Source organism: Danio rerio, chromosome 3, assembly GCF_052040795.2.
Source record: "Danio rerio strain M-AB ecotype USA chromosome 3, GRCz13ab, whole genome shotgun sequence".
NCBI lineage: Eukaryota > Metazoa > Chordata > Actinopteri > Cypriniformes > Danionidae > Danio > Danio rerio.
The window spans coordinates 22,216,497-22,236,367 of NC_141023.1; the positions used below are offsets into that span (position 1 = coordinate 22,216,497).

The 19,871-nt window shown below is 33.7% G+C and overlaps 1 protein-coding gene across 8 annotated transcripts in view; it reads left to right on the forward strand.

Moving 5' to 3' along the window:
• Positions 1 to 19,871, forward strand: part of tanc2a (tetratricopeptide repeat, ankyrin repeat and coiled-coil containing 2a) — a 247,990-nt gene that overhangs the window by 201,319 nt on the left and 26,800 nt on the right. For all 8 annotated transcript variants that reach the window (XM_087244297.1, XM_087244298.1, XM_087244299.1 and 5 more), the window contains 4 exons: positions 7,761 to 7,889; positions 14,722 to 15,003; positions 16,032 to 16,159; positions 19,627 to 19,858. In XM_087244297.1, the coding sequence (XP_087100423.1) occupies positions 7,761 to 7,889; positions 14,722 to 15,003; positions 16,032 to 16,159; positions 19,627 to 19,858 (771 nt within the window). The remainder of the gene's footprint in view (positions 1 to 7,760; positions 7,890 to 14,721; positions 15,004 to 16,031; positions 16,160 to 19,626; positions 19,859 to 19,871) is intronic.

Below are 19,871 nucleotides of genomic sequence, written 5' to 3' on the forward strand. Positions count from 1 at the left end.
AGTGTTTGCTCCTCTACTACTTTGATCAGCAATACTGTATTGCTGACTGCATACTACGGAGGCTCTGATCGATCTGCCGATAATAACATTTGAAGAGCCAATCGGTACTCACTGATCTCATGAACCAATCGCAAGTGTTTGTTTTAGTAGGAGATGAGGACTTTTAGAACTGTGTTTTTGACAATATTGCTAGTTCACTAAAACCTGCCTGGAAATATTAGATACATTTAAAAAATAAATAAACAAAAAATGATATTTTTAGCATGAATATTTAATGAAATTAATTCTTGTAATTTACTTATTCCAATAAACAGTAGTTTATGGACCTATTTCCTTTTAGTAAAGAAGTAATAGATTTACAGTATAGCTTTGCATTTTAACTTCTTATGCATCAAATATGTGCTCCAAACTTTTTCTCCACTGAGACATGTTGTTTTCAAATTGCATTGTTAGTCCTTTTTCTTACCAATTTATTTTGACATGTTCACACCTAAATGGTTTTAAGTGATGTGTTTAAAGGGTTTTATGCAGCATCCTGAAAGCGCATATCCAAATTGCATCAAAATAGGTGGATGGAAACATAGCAAGTGTTACCACTGAATATTATAAGTAAACAGACATGTTAAATAGAGCTACTGTAAATGCAGACAGAAAATTATTTGGAGGATCAAAACACTTTGAACTCAAAAGAGCATTGGCCACATAGTTCCATGTAATACAAATGTCAAATGAACATAACAGAGTAATGTATAATGTTATTTACATGATGGTTTAAAATAAAGCAAAACGTCAAACATACAGTTTTGCAGTAGTACAAAGTTGTTATACAGATAATATTTAGATTTTTTCATTTCTTTTGATTGGAACCTCCTTAAACAGGAAGAATAATTTAAAACGCGGTATTAGCATGTGGGAAGTCCAGATAAAGAATGAGAATTTATATAGTAATAATCATAATATTGTCATAAAATATTATTAATAATAATAATATTAAAAATAATAACTGTTATTATTATTATTATTATTATTATTATTATTATTATTAATATAATTATGATACAGCTTTTGGTTGTTTTGGCTGCTTTTCTTCTATTGAGTCTTTTTAATAATTCAGCCTCCATAAATATATTATGCTGAGCTGGTCAAGACTCAGTCAAGCAGTCAAAAGCTGTAAGTTACAATGTCTCTCATTCATCCTTCTGCGCGGGTGAATATTTAGAGTGAGCTCAGTGTTTGGCTCATTCAGCCAAAGCTCTTTGAACACTTCTCTTCATGAACGGTGAACTGCAGATACAGGAAATATCCCACATAATCCAGACCCTAAAAGTCAACACACACGTGTTTCCAATTCCCTTCAAATGTCAAGGTCAGTAAAGGCGATTACTGGGAGAGCCATAGAAGTGGCCTCTTCTCCGTTTTATGGGCCATTTGAGCTCCTGATGCTGCAAAGCAAGGACGCCTGTGTCAATCTCCTCCAGCTTTTATTGATCAGTTCTGATTTCTGCTGCTGGGTTTGGATTCACATGTGGGAAAATAGTGTTAAGTGCAGTAGCTGAGCACCCTATACTTTAGTTTCTGTGCGTATGCTTGTACGTGTGCATGTGCGTATGTGCATTCTGAAAGAAATAATATAAGTAAACTGACAAAAAATTATCAATAAAATCTAATTGAAAAAGACGGGTTTAATAGTTTTATTAGGCAGTTTGTTTGCTTTATAGCTTACAAAACAAAATGTTACTTATTTATTATACATAATAATATATTTAATATATAAATAAAATTAATTAATATATTTAATTGTAACAAATACACTGTATATGTGTACAGTGACAAAAAAAGGCATTCTATTCTATAACAAAACCTTTTTTATTGTTAATAATATTGATAGTGCAATAATAATAATAAAATGATAATATTAATAAAAATGATAATTATGTTGAATATAATTATTGTGTTAATGATATTTAAACTAACAATTTGTTTGTATTTGTTAAATAAACTTGTTATAATTATTTATTTATTTATTGTAATTCTAATTGTATTATTATTATTATTATTACTATTATTATTATTATAGATAAATGTGATGTTACAGGTAGGAAAACAATAATACTTATTTATAATAAGTAATAATAAGCTATAATTATATTGTTATTGCTTAATATTGTTATTGGAATGTTAATATTAAAATAACAATAATAATGATGATAATAATAGCAATAATAATGATGTTGATGATAACTGTGTTAATAATTTTATTAATATTTTTTATAATTTTGTTAAATAAGCATATTATTTATTTATTATGATTCTAATTTTATATTATTATTGTTATTATTATTATTTATTATTATTATTATTATTATTATTATTATTATTATAGATAAATGTGATGTGACGGGTATTAAAGCAATGTTACTTATTTATAATAAGTAATACTAAGCTATAATAATATTGTTATTGCTTTATATTGTTACTATAATATTAATATAAGAATAATACTGATGATGATGATGATGATGATGATGATGATGATGATAATTGTGTTGGTAATACTTGAATTAATATATTTTTTAAATTTTGTTAAATACTTAATAATTATTTGTATTTGTATTTATTATAATTATGTTATAGTAATGTTATAATATTATTATTATTAATAACAATAATGCATTTTATTTAAAGTTATTTTATTATTATTATTATTTTTATTATAGATAAATGTGACGTGACAGGTAGGAAAACAATGTTACTTATTTATAATAAATGATAATAATGATAATAATAATAATAATAATAATAATAATAATAATAACAATAATAAGCTATAATATTGTTTATTGCAATAATAATTAAAACAATAATTAAATAATTACATTTATATAAATAAATCTAAATAATTAAAATAATAATGTTAATACCAATAATCATAATAATAAAAATAACAATAATTGTTAATAAGTATATTAATAAATTGTTTAGAGTTTTTGTTCAATAAATTATTATAATTATTGATTATTTTCATTTTAGATTATTATTATAGAATAATGTGATGTGTTGTGAATACTTTGTTCAAGAACACACACACACACACACACACAAGTTGATCTATTTGTTCATCCATCTACACATCTCTCTCTCTCCCTCCTTCCCTCCATCTGGTTTTCTTTCTTACTCATGCATGCTCACATCTCACGCTGTTCATCTCTTTCAGTCTTCACACTTTTCATTTCTTTCTCTGCTCATCTGTAAGTCTCTCTACGAGTTCATCTTTCATCACCTGTGTGATCTCTGACTTCAGCACACTTTTGATTATTCTTGCAGACAGACAGACTTCAGCATGTCTAGACAGGTTCTCCTCTGTTCACTTGCACATATCTACATAAAACGCAATGCAGAGACGCACGTGGGTGGTGGTTTTCATTATGTTGCTTGGGTTTTCTTTGTAGTTTCTAGCAAAGTAATCAAACCCACTACCAAATTTTTTATGTTCTATTCTCTGCAAATCAGGTTTCTTCTTATGTTGAGTTTCAGTATGACAAACAATTATGGCAACTTAATTTGATCCCCTTTTTTTGTAAATTAAGCAATACAGATCGACAAAGGGAGAAAAATAGAATAAAACGTACAGAGTGAATAGTATTAGAGCTAAGCAAAATAATATGAACAGACAAACAATACACACATACACTTACTGACTAAAAATACAATATACCGACCTCTATAGGAAATATTTAAAAAGATATAAGTAATAGCATTAATAAACAAATAAGCAAAAAATAAAGAAATAAAGAAATAAATAAGAAAAATTAATAAATGTATATAAAAAATAATATAAAATAAAAATTTAATTCCATTTAATCCTCTGAACACACATCTATACTGACTATAAATACAATACACTGACCCCTATAGGAAATTGTTAAAAAGAAATAAGTAATAGCAGTAATAAATAAATAAGAAAAATGAATAAATGTATATAAATAATAAAAAAACAAATGGATTCCATTTGATCCTCTGAACACACATTTATACTGACTTAAAATACAATATACTGACCTCTATAGGAAATAGTTAAAAAGAAATAAGTAATAGCACTAATAAATAAATAAATAAATATATATATATAAATAATAATATAAAATAAAAATTCGATCTTGTTTGATCCTCTGAATACACTTTTACTGACTATAAATACATTATTCTGACCTAGGAATTAGTTAAAAAGTAAATTAAAATAAATAGGATATATATATATATATATATATATATATATATATATATATATATATATATATATATATATATATATATATATATATATATATATATATATATATTTGTGTGTGTGTGTGTGTATATATTTGTATGTATGTTTATGTGAATAACTACCACAATATAATTAAAACATTGCTCTTCTTTTCAACCATTTACCCCAGTATGCAGGCTTGTTGTCTTTCATATCATTCACCTTTTTTACAATATCATGCCATTCACCTACAGATGGAGGACTCTCCTTAAGCCATTTCTTTGTAATGGCCTTTTTGCTAGTTGTTAGTAATGTATAGTTTTACAATTACATTCCAGATGAAATCCCATTATTGCATGTATCTCTTTATACAAATCATGTGTGTATATTACAATCCCAAAATATGTGGAAATGATCAGCCAGTAATTTACGCATTTTCTCCAGCATTTACCATTTTTTGATCTCAAGTCATAAAGAACCTGATTGCATTTTTCCAAATAAATTCCCTCCATGAATCTGAATTAATTGTGATCATATGTGTGTCCCAAATAGTTAATCATTGCTCGTTTGTTAAATTGTATTAGTTTGACACAAACAGATTTGATGATTTTCATGTGTAATCTGCGTTGGATATGCACATGCTCGAGCATTTGGTGTAAAATACAGACATGATTTCTGGCCTAGTGCCATGGAGGAGCTGTAAAACACCAGTTCAGTGATAGCAGCCAAAGTCATTGTGACGCAGTTCAAGCAGCTATAAATCTAGCAACACCATCATGCCAGCCAGACAGTCTGCAGTGCAGATGAACATGGTGCAGCAGGAGAACTGCTGGTGTTAACAATTGAAGAGATATATGAAATAATTTACAGCAATTTAACAATTGTACATTAACAAAAACTATGGCTACCGAATGCATTAGTAATGTAAAATAATGCTTAAATATGATAAAAAAAACATTGTTAAACCTTTTAAACAGTTAGTTGGCGATAACATTTGATATTTTCGACCTTTTTGTGCTTTGTTAATATCAAACCAAATAGTATTTCTAAAACACAATTGTAAGAGTTTTCGTCATATTCATGTTTTTAAAAAGTAAATGAGAAATTCACTGAAATATAACAGAGTGACATTAATTAATCCACTATTGGTGTTTCCTACATTTTTTTGTACAAATTATAGAGGGAAGAGTAAATTACACACCTCAATACCTTCCAGAGTTTCCCACCAAGGGAAGTGACTTCACTTGATGCAAGTTGCATGCTTTTCCTGTCAGTGCAATAAAGAATGTCATGCCTTTTATAACAGAGTTATAAAACAGACACAAAATGTATTTTTTATAACTGATATTTCATTTAAATGTTTATTTAACTTGGTAAACACAAAAAAAGAGGAAAATTTTACTTTTTGAATTATGTAATGGACACTGAAGCTGAATGTATGATTAAGTAGGTGAAGACAGTCAAAAGTCAAAAGTCTTTAAATTAAGTTTTAAGACAAAAATGTGCCTAAAACAAACTTTTATTATGCAGTTTTTGCATTGTTGTCTTGTTTAAAACTATTATAATATAATATAATATAATATAATATAATATAATATAATATAATATAATATAATATAATATAATATAATATAATATAAAACAATATAATATAATATAATATAATTTAAACCTACAGTAATGTTTGAGTGTAAAATATGTATAAATGCATATGATTTTATAACGTTTAAGGTATATGGATTTTGTGTTCTATATTGATCATGTTTTGCAAATAAAGATATAAAAGATACTTTTAAATTTTGAAGACGTGTTCAAAATAAAACACAACTCAATATTTTTGTCAAACACAAAACTAATGATGTCAAATCCAGAGAAGCAGTAATAGCTTTGAAGTGGTCTCCTAATGTTTTCCAGAGTTTCACTTTGGGGGAGGGTTGTATTACTGAACTGTTGTTCTGCACATGTACACCAACAGGAAGTTGTCATTTGTACACACATGTACCATGAGGCCAAGGCTCTGTTTCTGAAATCTGTCTTCAATTAAACCACATCAGAGAAAAACAAAAGGCTTTCCTTAGTATGTGGCGCTCTGCACCTTACATTGTTAGTGGCCAGTCGTCCTTAGCATCTGTGCTAACAATGTTAGCCGCTGTTAAATACTTTCAATCGCTCTCTCCTGCTGCTTTGAGGCATGATAAATTCAGCGGCCACCCACTGTGTTCTTAATAATCTTGTGCATCAAGCCACCGTGAACTTTCCTCCTCATTAGCAAAGGAAAAAAGGCTCTGAATTCATGCGCAGATATTCATGCTAGCTAATAACCATAGGCTAAACAAACAAACACTAGTTCTTAAACTCTTTTAATCTCATTAATAATTACATATATAGCCATGTTATTATAGTACTGTAAAAACATCACTACACTCGTTAGTAGCTTTAATTAAAAGTAAATATCACATGCAGTTATTGTTTGTTACTTTCAAAATCAGGGTAATTCAATCTGTTTTTTTTTTTTGTTTTTTTTTTTACCGTGGTAAATGTTTGTTTAAGGTTAACACAATGATAGGAAATCTGATCTCTCATGATGATTTTGAATGATGTGCAGGTACTGTAAACTCAGCTGGAACAGTAAGATCCTTCAGATGACAACAGAATATTGTGCTTCTCTTTAATAACATCTCTGTGTTTACTTAGCTGCTGAAATGAAGAAGTACAGTATAACAAATGGTTGCTGTTTTTCCAAGTTATTATTCGGTTTTCTCCCTTTGTTGAGTTTGTTATAGTCTTCCCTCTTTTGTGGATAAAAGTGTGATCCAATATTTATTTTAGCGTTCACTTTTAAAGTACTTAATTAGCATGATTGTTTATGCATATAAAATTGCTCAAGCACCAATACAGTTGAAGTCAGAATTATTAGCCTTACTGTTAATTTTAATTCTTTTATATTTTCTCCCCAACTTCTGTTTTACAGAGAGATGTCTTTCAACACATTTCTAAATATAATAGTTTTAATGACGGATTTCTAATAACTGATTTATTTTATTTGTATTTTTTTCAATGATGACAGTACATAATATTTTACTAGGCATTTTTTAAGACAGTAGTGTTCAGCTTAAAGTGAATTTTTATTAGGTAAATCATTGTCTAACTATAGTTTGTTTTGTGCCAAATTGAGAAAACAATACTTGAGGGGGGTAAATAATATTGACCTTGAAATGGTACTGAAAAAATATGAAAACGGCTTTTATTCTAGTAGAAATAAAACAAATAATATTTTCTCCAAAAGATAAAATATTATTGGAAATACTGTTAAAATGTCTTTGCTCCATTAAATATAACTTAAAAATATTTGAACAAAAAAAAAAGTTTCACAGGAGAGCTAATTTTGCCCTCAACTGCCTGTATAGAAATGTTGTAAAATTTTAACATTTTATGTTTTGAAATAACATATGATATTTAGCATCAACATGATATATATAAGATAACAGTAAGTATTGTTTCTGTTTTTCAGCCACCAGTTCGGCTCACCTGGAGGACCTTGCGTATCTGGATGAGCAGAGACAGGCTCCACTGCGCACTTCTTTGAGAATGCCACGTCAGAACTCCGGTTCGAGCCGAACTGGACAAGCAGACATGAGAGGTCTGTACAATCCTTTTCCATTTTGTGCATGTAATACTTTCACTCACTTTCACTTGTTTTTAGTATTCTACACTCCTCTTCCACACATTTTTACTGTTCTGTACATGTGACATTATATATATATTTTTTTTTTTGTTCAACAACTGCATAGTTTTTTTTAATATTCAGCAGCAACGTGCAAATTGAATTGTCATTCTTAAAGGTCTTGTACATATAAAATGCAGTACATGTATGCAGTGAGTTTAGCATGCTCTGTATGTTTTATCATGTAAAAACAAGGGTACAAATGCATGAAAAGAATGTACTAATAAAACAAACACTCCAAAAATGATTTTTGCTGCTTGTTCTAACTGCTTATTTAAAATTAGTGGAATCCACACAATTCTTGAGTTTTTGGGGGACAACTTAATTGTTTTATGTTTAATTCACTTAAATTAGTAAGAACAATTAGGTTAACTTATCTAATCAATTTGTGTCTCGACAACATGAAGGAATTGTGTGGATCCCAGCATTTCTTACAGTGAAACCTGTGTCTCATTTTAAGGCTGAACCCTTTAAAGCAGTGGTTCCCGACAGGGGCGTCCCAGCCCACAATGGGGGACACGTCATATTTTAATTATAGACGATGAGGAGAACAATCATGTTGCCTTAGTTTATTTTATCCTCTGGCTGACCAAAAAATGGACAAATTTGTATTTCGCCCTCCTGAAAAAAGACAGACTCACTGATTTGCCTTCAGCAGCTAATAGTAAGCATACTGGACCCAGGTAAGGAAGCTCCAAACATTTTGGGGTGCAGCGCTAGCAATACTAGAAACACGAAATGCAGAAAATGCCAAGATAGTTACCTGAACTATGCTTTTATTCCATTTTCTTGAAGCAAATAGTCCCTGACCCAGCCACAGTGCATTATCTGCAGCAAAGTTCTTACTAACGAATGTATGAGGCCATCCAAATTAATAAGACATTTGCAGACGACTCATCTCCAATATCGTGACAAACTCAGAGCATTTTTTTGACCGCAAGGCGCAAAGGCTTACATTTTTTAGTTGCAAATGGCCTACTGATGTTTTGCTTTCATATTTTACATTTGGATATTATTTGTGCATAAACATATCCAGTATGTATACACACCGTTTGTTTGAAAACAACCTTTTTTGTCAACCTTACTGTAAACTTATATTAGTGATAATATCATTAAATGTGGAGTGGAGCCTTACAATAGTTTCCGGGGGGGGGTCTCGGGTTAAAAAAAAAAAGGGTTAGAAATTACTGCTTTAAAGGACGCATTAAAGTAAGGAATCACCTTTGAAGTCTGCATCCTTTGTCGGAGGAATCATCTGAAATGAGACATGGCTAAAGTTGTTCAGTGTTTTTAAAATGTTCTTGGACAGGCAGCAACAGTTCAAAAGTGATCCCTGTTGAAATATATCTGTGAAAACATCCAAAAACCTTTATTTCTTACACAAACATTACAGTAGTACACAAGTGTTGTTTTTGTTGTAACTGATCTGGAGGCAATAATATCATTTTCAGTCATTTTTACCACACCCACAAAAGATGGTGGGTCACACTTTATTTTAGGGTGATGTTTATGGCAGAGTAACTATTCATTTAACAACTGAGTGAGATTAATTAAGTACATGCACTTACTTTATGGTTGAAATGTGGGTTCGGTTTAGGGTTAGTTTCAAGTGATGCATAATTATTCATAGGTTGTTTTCAATCACATGGTTCTGGTGATTCACGAAATTCAGATGGAGGGCAGGTAGTACAGTAAAAAACTGAATGAGAGGCATAGAGAAAAGTCTGTATTTTTGCGATTTATACCACATTTCAATGGAAATATAAATAGAAAATAACCACATATGTTGGGCATGATCCTTATATCATGAAGAGGGCTACTAAACTAATATATATTAGCCTATCATTGATGCGGTAGATACTGAATAAGATACTGTATACACCATCACAATGCACCACAGTTACACTATTGTTACTGTATTTATTTTTGTAAGGGGAAAAAGGTGCTCCACAATGAAAAACGTCTAGTTTTGTCGCAAGGGTTTATGCATTTCTTTCTCCTCTTTATGAGCAAAAACTTTTTAAATTCTATAAAAGCTGTTCAGCATTTCTTATTTTGGCCGATTTAAATAATTTTAAACAACATAAAATAGAAACATTTTGATGTACGCCTAGCGATTCCTATGTAGAAGAATCACTTCCTGACCTCCATCTGAATTTCGTGCGTCATCAATGACGTCATGTGAAACATCCTATACAGTAATGAGGACTCCTTAAAATAAAAAGACTTTTGTTGTGTTATAAATGAATGGCAGTAGCCAATATTACTTTTTTAACACCCCCTAAATTCAGACTGATTTTAAAGCAAAAACAGAGTTATACAAATGGTTGATTATGTCCTTTTTAAAAAAAAACCTCTGCAGTGTAATGTTAATCGTATTGACGCTTGTTGGTATATGTACTTTAGCTCTGTTACATCTGCTCTCCGCTACACATGGCATGTCCCCATTAAAACCCTGAACACAGCTCTTCTGCTGTATCACTCTCTCCCCCCTCGGCCTGCTGCTCTCGCTTTTCCCCTTTGGACTGCTGTGCTATAATCTGTCTCCTATCCAGATCAATGTATTGACTTCGTATTAGCATTAGCACAGGCTCATCTGTCAGAGCTCAGCCTGCTGTCTAAAGCTCACAGTCAAGGCTCCAAATGTCCGAAATCATGTAGAGATCTGCGCTTCTTATTCACTCACAACTCCAATAGTCTCTCCATGCCAATTTCCTTATAGAGGACTAGATAAGCTCACGATGAAGTTCTTTTCCATTCTTTATTAGAGGTAAAAAGAAATTCTTGCTGGCAGCAGTCCCAGAAATCCCCACAAATTACTTTTATACAAGTCTGCATTGACTACCATTCATTTTTAATTACAGTTTTACAATTAGAGAGCTCTACAGATGAATAGAAGTTCTTAACAGTTGGGGTTTTTCTGATTAGAATTATTTGTGCTAATATATCAAACTATAGAACTCTGTAATTAACAAAGAATGGAAGTCATTGGTGAAATGTGATTAGTAAAATTTCTATTAAAAAACGCATTTAAAAAATTCTAGTAGTTTTACACTGGTAAAGACACAATATGTAATTTATTTTCATTAAAATATCTAAAAATCACTAGAACAGAGTTGTATGCTTTACACATGGGATTGGGTTGGTTTGGTTTGGTTTGGTGGGGTTAGGTTGGGTTGGGTTGGGTTGATTTGATTTGAGTGGGTTTGGTTTGATTTGGTTGAGTGGGTTTGGTTTGATTAGGTTGGTTTGGTTGGTCGGTTGGTTGGTTTGGTTTGGATTGGCTGATTTGGGTGGGTGGGGTGGGTGAGTTTAGGTTGGGTTGGGTCGGTTTGGTTTAGTTTGGCTGGATTTGATTTGGGTGGGGTTTGAATTGGTTTGATTTTTTTTTTTATTATTGGTGGGTGGGGTGTAGTGGGATGGGGTTAGTTTCATTTGGTTGGGTTGGTTTGATTTGATTTGGATGGGTAGGGATGGTTTTGATTGGTTTGGTTGGTTTGATTTAGGTGGGTAGGGATAGTTTTGGTTGGTTTGATTTGGGTAGACGGGGTTGGTAGGTTGGTTTGATTTAGTTTGATTTTATTTGATTTGGGTTGGTGGGGTTGGTTGATTGGTTAATTGGTTGGTTTGATTTGGTTTGATTTTGATTTAAGTGTGTGGAGTTGGGTTGGTTTGATTTGAATTAGGTGGGTAGGATTTGGTTGGTTTGATTTGATTTGGGTGGGTAGGATTTCGTTGGTTTGATTAGATTTGGGTGTGGGGGTTGGTTTGGATTGGTTTTGGTTTAATTTGATTTGATATGGGTGGGTGGGGTTTGGTTGGTTTGATTTGATTTGGGTGTGTGGGGTTGGTTTGGATTGGTTATGGTTTCATTTGATTTGATATGGGTGGGTGGATGGGGTTTGGTTTGGATTGATTTGATTTGGGTGTGTGGGGTTGGTATGGATTGGTTATGGTTTCATTTGATTTGATATGGGTGGGTGGGGTTTGGTTTGGATTGATTTGATTTGGGTGGTTTGGTTTTATTTGATTTAGGTAGGTGGAGTTTGGTTGATTTGGTTTGGTTTGTTTTGGTTTGGTTTGATTTGATGTAGGTTTGAGGGATTGGGTTGATTTGGGTGGGTGGGGTTGGGTTGGGTTGGTTGGTTGGTTGGCTGGCTTTCTTCAAATTAAAGTAATTGTTTTTACTGTCAGACATGTGACAAACACAAGTGGAGAAATGAACCAGAGAACATTTTCACATAAACGAAGGCAGCACTTCCGATTTACACATGCTATTAAATAATCTCCATAAACCAATAGTAGTTGATTTTAAGGTAAATGTTCTAGAAAGTATCCAAAATAAGCACAGAGTCTATAGTTTCAGATGTAGCATTCATTTTGGCCTTCTTTTGATCAAAATAACGTCAAACCAGTTTCACTCGATGTACTGTATATTGAAGCCTTTATAGTAATGTGATGCTCAAACCGTTCATCAGACATGAATTAGCTGAATATAACTACTGTAGATAGTAATTCTAGCACATCATTACTAATCACATAATTCTGCCACAATTACAATCAGGTTCTTTCATGCATTAGTACTCTTTCAGAACGCATTAAGGGCCATTTCCGCCAGTAATAATGACACTTAACTGCAGAAAGCGCATAGTAATGTGAAGCTACCCTACTGTGAAAGGAGATTTAATATATGCTACTAAACTGCTGTGGGTTGTGTTGTGCTCGGTTGACTTTTCACTTCACCTCTTCTTTATTGCAGTCTTCTCATCTCTAGTTCTTTACAGCTCGGCTGCTCTGGTTTCTATCTCTCTCCATTGTCCTTATTTCTTGCCTTTCTTTTTTTTTCGTGCTGTTCTTCTGCATATGCATTCATAAAGGTCACCTCGTCCTGCGTAACCCCGCCTACCTTCTTATGCTAATGCACAGATAATAAATTCACATGTTATCTGGCTAATTAGTAGCGCGAATGAAGGGATAAATAATCTCATGAAATGCTCCATCACACATGTTGCAGCATAATCCTATATGATCAGGAAGTTCTATAGCAGTCTTGAATAATTTATTCTAATTACTTCAAAGACTTCCCCCCTAATATCCATGCCTGCTTTTGAAATGACACTTGCATCGAATATTATCAGTAATTGAGATTAGCCATTTGTATGTACGCAAAAGAATAATGATTGAACATGAATTTTTGATGAGAATTGTTTTAAAGGATCTTTATGTGACGGATTAAGGGGCTCGTGAATATGCATGTGGCTTTATGCATGCTCTCTGTGAATTTGACAAGTAATCTATGAACAAAAGCAACAAGCATTCTCAATGGTGGGTTCCTGTAGCCATGGCAACAGCTCTACGGCTGTTCTGGATGCATGAAGGCTGATGGGATATTTTCAGATGTTTTTTTTTTGTGTGCTGTACATTAATGGGTCAAGGCACCCCGTCGACAGCCACTGATTCATGGTGTTTCACACTGCAGCTCTTGACTTGCGTAAGCTGTCATTCATTAGCTTTTTTTCTAGTCATAGCATCTCCCCCTGCTGGTTCAAAATGGTTAGTGCAGATGGAAGATGTTGAAGGTGCAATATTATAGGCAAAAAAGAAAAAAAAACATGCACCTCTCTCTTGCGAGATTTATTTAGTTGAATGTTAAGTAAATGTCCAACAATATACTTAATTGTCACTTTTAAAGAATATTATTATTTCAGAAGAGAGCCCCCTCATGATTGTAAAGTGCTTTGGGTGAATGGTCATACACAATTAATGCACTATATAAATGCACATTACTTACTTATTTATTTATTTACTTACTTACTTACTTACTTACTTACTTACACTGAAAAAAAAATATTCAAAAATTATTCCTTGGATTTACTCATTTTTTTACGTTAAGTGGTTGTAAACAATTTATTTAGGCTGAATTTAAACAAACAAATTAAGTTGAACATTATTAAATTTAATTTGTTTGTTTAAATTCAACACAAATAAAATGTTTGCAACAATTCTGCATGCAACAATTTTGTCTTACTTACTTACTTACTTACTTACTTACTTAATTACTTGTGCCTGTAGATTTCAGTCAGGCTACAATATGCATTTTTTTTTTTTTTTTGTAAATTTTCTTCTTCAGTTCACAAGTATAAATCTCCAAACCAAGCTTCAAAGTTTTATTTATATTCATGCAAACATTTATTTCAAATATTTTCAGTGAGATATGTTTATACATAATTTGCCTGATTATTTTATATGATCTATTCTATGTAGATTTTTTTCTACACATAATTTTTTCTAACTCTATGCAGTATTTTCTGAATTATGTAGTGATACAAAGAGATTTCCAAAATTAATCGCAATTAATCCTGCACTGAAAGTAGGTAAAGTCAAATGTATTTATAAAGTTAATTTAACATAGCAAAGCTATTCAAAGTAGCCATGTAAAAATGTATCTAAAAACAAGTTTGACAAGACAAATGATAAAAGTGAATATTAATATATTTATAATAATAATTGATTTACAAATAGTACTGGAAGGTGCAAAGAGGCAATCTTGTGTATCTGGTTCCAGAGAAAAGATGTTAAATGGCAATATCTATTAGTTATTTTATTTTTGATTAAATTGGAAACTGAACTGTAATCATTCTAATTACAGTAGAATCAAAAGGAACATTTTGAAGGGTTATTTGGGTGAATAATGTGCAATATAAACCCATTTTCATGACAGTATTTGCCATTGTTTCCCCTGCTGCAGTGCGTTTTGCTCCGTATCGGCCGCCGGACATCGCCCTGAAACCGCTGCTCTTCGAAGTGCCCAGTTTGACACCTGATGCAGTTTTCACTGGTCGAGAGTGGCTGTTCCAGGAAGTGGACATGTGTCTCCGCAGCAGTGAGTCCACCACCAGTCAAGGTGTCATTATTGTAGGCAACGTGGGTTTCGGCAAGACGGCCATCATCTCTCGCTTGGTGGCTCTCAGCTGCCACGGCAACCGCATGAGACAGATCACCTCTGACAGTCCACACGCTTCACCAAAACGTGAGTGGATTTGCTTGTACATCACTTATCAGACTAAAACATGAACATACAGAGGTGTTTAGTTCTGTAACTTTCTTTTCACTGACCATCTAGTTATGATCTTAAACCTGTATGCTGTTTTTTATTTATTTATTTATTTATTTATTTGGTCTGCGGAAGAACTATAAGTTGTTTATACTACAGCTGAAGATATTTTCCTAATGTCACTTGTGAAGTGCCCAACAGAGATAAACCTTTTTAGAATTTAAAACATTAAAAGTAGTTACTTAAGCCCTGCTTTAGAGGCATTGGGATAGTTAGCTGATAGTTTATTGGATAACATAATCATGGTTGTTTTTTGTTTAAAAATAACCAAAGAAATCTGAAATAACTTCTATACTTATGTTTTATGTTTTAAATTGTATTTAATATGAATTTGTACGTCTAATTACATGTACATTGTCTTTATATTTGTAAAAATGATGTATTTTAAGATGTTTATAATTTATATAACAATATTTTAATTCAATTACTTGTCAAATAACTTACAAAAATAACATGTCAAATGAACATGTCAATGAACCAATGTCAAGTCAAATGTCAATGTCACATGAATCTCTGATCTCTATTCATGATGATCTCTGCTTATTATATTCAAAAGTTAAATTCATACTAAATTTAATAATAACATTTTAAATGATCAAAAACATATTGCTGGCAAAATATTTAAAATTTTGTGGTCTGAGGCATAATAGTGAATCATAAAGATGAATGAATAGTTTGAGGATGCACTGTGATCATTAAATTGTGTCTTACTTTGTCATCAAATAATTCATGTTCTAAATATTCCTGGCTATTTCTTTAAGTATATAAACTAAATTAAAAATGACACCTTTAAAAATAATTCAAATAATAAACCTGTTAAAATAATTGATAGATTATTAGGGAAAATTGGTTTGGATGCTTGAACACCCCAGTATATTTACTGTATGTTCAGACCTGTGTTGAGTAGTTTCAGTTAATATCATTTTTGCTGTGTCTTCTGTCAGATGGAGACACGCTACCATTGAGTCAGCCTCAGTCTGCTCATGGCACTCTGGTTGGAGGAAGCAGCTGCCCTGGAACACCAGAGATGAGGAGACGCCAGGAGGAGGCGCTCAGAAGACTGGCTGCCCAGGTGCCAACTCATATCCACACAGTGGGCACAAGACCAGCCTGCCATTCAGTCTTTCTCTCCTCTGCTCTCCTCTTCCATTGGCTTACTTTCAGTCTCCCTGTTTCTTGCTTTGTCTCCTTCTTCTTTTATTAATCTTGTCCCGTCTCTCTCTCTCTCTATTGGCGCTTTCCTCTTCTCTCTATTCTTTTAAGCACAAAGGTTTATTGCGGCTCTGTTGCTTTATCAAATATTTATATGCACAGAGTCTCCCAGCACAGCCATTAGATATACTCAGAGCTCTGCATCGCTAATGATACAAGCTTTGAAACACACACACGCATGCACACAGGCGAAGTGAATCCAAGGAAGCAGCAGTTTTAGAGTATTGGAATAAGGCCAACGATGCACTCAAACTCAATGATGTTTAATGCAGAACCCCTTCATCACATGGAAACTCCTGAGCTTTGAATCTTACTCTAGATTTAATATTCATTGTGTTTTTGAACAGTGTCTGCACTAGATACTGGAGATTGGAAAGTTTTTTTTTGTCTAAAAATACATTTAGCACAGATGTAGCTCCTTTATTGTGATAAATTTATCAGTGAGCTGTTTGCTGTATATTTAGTAGAAATGCCTAATATTCTAATAATAATTCATATAGACTTATGAAAGTAGCTTTTGCCTGTTTAAATCCTGTCTTCACATGCTTTTACAAGTTTTTATGCCATTATAAATGTCATTTTTGTTCATTTTAATGCATCTATAATATACAGTGCATCTGAAAATTATTCATAGTGCTTCTCTTTTTCTCTTTTTTATGTTACAGCCATATTTCAAACTGGAATAAATTCATTTATTACCTCAAAACTCTACACACAATACCCCATAATGACTATGTGAAAAAACGATTTTTTTAAATTGTTGCAAATTTATTAAAAAGAAAAAAAGCTGAAAAATCACATGTTCATAAGTATTCTCAGCCTTTGCTGTAAAGCTGTAAATTGAGCTCAGATACATTCTGTTTTTCACTGATCATTCTTGAGATGTTTCAGCAGCTTAATTGGAGTTCACCTGTGGTAAATTCAGTTAATTGGACAAGATTTGAAAAGGCATACAGCTGCCTATACAAGGTCCCAGGGTTTGTGTCAAGGCACAAACCAAACATGAAGACAAAGGAATTGTCTGTAGACCTCTGAGACAGGATTGTCTCACAAGGCTGGGGAAGGTTACAGAAAAATTTCTGCTGCTCTGAAAGTTCCAATGACCACAGTGACCTCCATCATGCGTAAGTGAAAGATGTTTGGAAACACAAGGACTCTTTCTAGAGCTGGCCGGCCATCTAAGCTGAGTAATTGGGGAAGAAGGGCCTTAGTCAGGAAAGTGACCAAATTACCTGATGGTCACTCTGTCTAAGCTCCAGCATTCTTCTGTGGAGAGAGGAGTAACTTACAGAAGGACAACCATCTGTGCAGCAATCCACCAATCAGGCCTTTATGGTAGAGTGGCCAGAAGGAACCGACTCCCTGCCTCGAGTTTGCCAAAAGGCGTCTGAAGGACTCTTAGGCCCCGTTTACAATAGTGCGTTTTAGTTAGAAAACGCATAAGTTTTGCTACGGTTACGCCATCCGTCCACACTACGCCGGAGTTCTCGAGCGCCAAAAACGGAGCTTTTTGAAAACGCTGGAAAGGCCGTTTTCATTCTGAAACGCTGCTGCTCCGTCTCAGTGTGGATGGGGAAAGACGGAGACATCTGAAAACGGAGGCGGGGCTGCAAACGTTCGCCTATCTGATTGGGGCTTTTCCTCAATATTAAGTAGCCCACACACAGTTCAGTCTCGCATCCTCTTCTTGTAAGTTAAGACTTCGCAAGTTTGATCAAGGCTGCAGTCTCCCCCTTCTCAGTTTGATATGGAAAACATACCGAGGACACGGGTAAATCTTCAAAGGGAACAGTGTACTTTATAACTTCATTCACATCACCTTGGCTACGTTGTTTCACTTTCTCAACAATAAAATGTAAACATGATTTAAGGAACTGCCTATTTTCTTTTTAATATTAGCAACTTAACAGACAGCAGAAATGTTGAGGCGTCGTGCTGCATATATGAGCGTCATCTTCACTGTGTGGATATTTATAACAAAACGGAGCCGATAACAACTGATCTCCTTTCAATTTCAGTGAAAATACGAAACATACCCTCTCTTTTGCTGAACATCAGTTTTAATAATCGATAATTATAAAAGTATAACATACAATAAGTTTATACATTGTAGGAAGTAAAGGCAAGCGATCAGTCAATGTACCTGGATTAATCATTAACTTATCTTTGCGCTTAACCAAAACATGTTACCCGTGAACAAGTAACTTAATAGATGTCAATGACCAAAGTCAGGGAATTGGCCTATGTCGTTAGATAAAGACAACAACATGAATGAAATATCACGTTCAGCAAATATAGTGAGATTAGATCCAGCGGGAGATGCTTGATGAGCAGTCCGACAAGCAGAGCTCTCATCTGGGTAAAAATGCTGGAGCGCTTGCCCGAGAGTGTGTGTGTGGTCACGTGATGTGCGTTTTCAGCGTTTTGGTGTGGACGGAGAGCTGTTCAGAAACGCTGGGTAAAACGCGAGTGTGGACGCGGATCGTTTTCATTCTACAACACCGTTTTAAAACTAAAACGCACTAGTGTAAACGGGGCCTTAGACTATAAGAGACAAAGTTCTCTGGTCTGATGAGACTAAACTTTAACACTTTGAAGTAAATGCCAGGCGTTAGGTTTGGAGAAAACCAGGCACCACTCATCACCTGCCTAATACCATTCCTACAGTGAAACATGGTGGTGGCAGCATCATGCTGTGGGGATGTTTTTCAGCAATGGGAACTGGAAGACTAGTCAGGATAGAGGGAAAGATGAATGCAGCAATGAACAGAGATATCCTGAATGAAAACCTGCTTCAGAGTGCTCTTGACCTGACTGGGGTAACGGTTCATCTTTCAGCAGGACAATGACCCGAAGCGCACGGCCAGAATATCAATGGAGTGGCTTCACAACAACTCTATGAATGTTCTTGAGTGACCCAGCCAGAGCCCAGATCTAAATCCTATTGAACATTTCTGAAGAGATTTAAAAATGGCTGTACACCGCCTCTTCCCATCCAACCTGATAGAGCTTGAGAGGTACTGCAAAGAGGAATGGGCAAAAATTCTCAAAGACAGGTGTGCCAAGCTTGTGGTATCATATTCAAAAAGACTTGAGGCTGTAATCGCTGCCAAAGGTGCATCAACACAGTATTGAGCAAAGACTGTGAATACTTATGTACATGTGGTTTTTCAGGTTTTTTATTTTTAATAAATTCTAAATAATAAATAATAAAATATTGGCACACTTGGAAAATTATTTTGCCAGTTAAATTCAATGAGTGTAGGTAAGTCAATTTAAAACAGCTTTACTCTACTCAGACTCATGTGTTTCTTCTTCCTGCTGTAGGTGGTGGCGTACCATTACTGTCAGTCAGACAACGCGTACACATGCCTGGTGCCAGAGTTTGTGCACAATGTGGCAGCATTGTTGTGCAGGGCACCTCAGATGCAGGCCTACAGAGATCTTCTGCTCCGCCAGCCACACCTACAAAGCACATTGAGCCTGCGCGCCTGCGTCCAGGACCCTTTCAATGCCTTCCGCAGGGGCCTGCTGGAGCCTCTGGAGATCCTGCATCGAGGTGAAAAATCCTG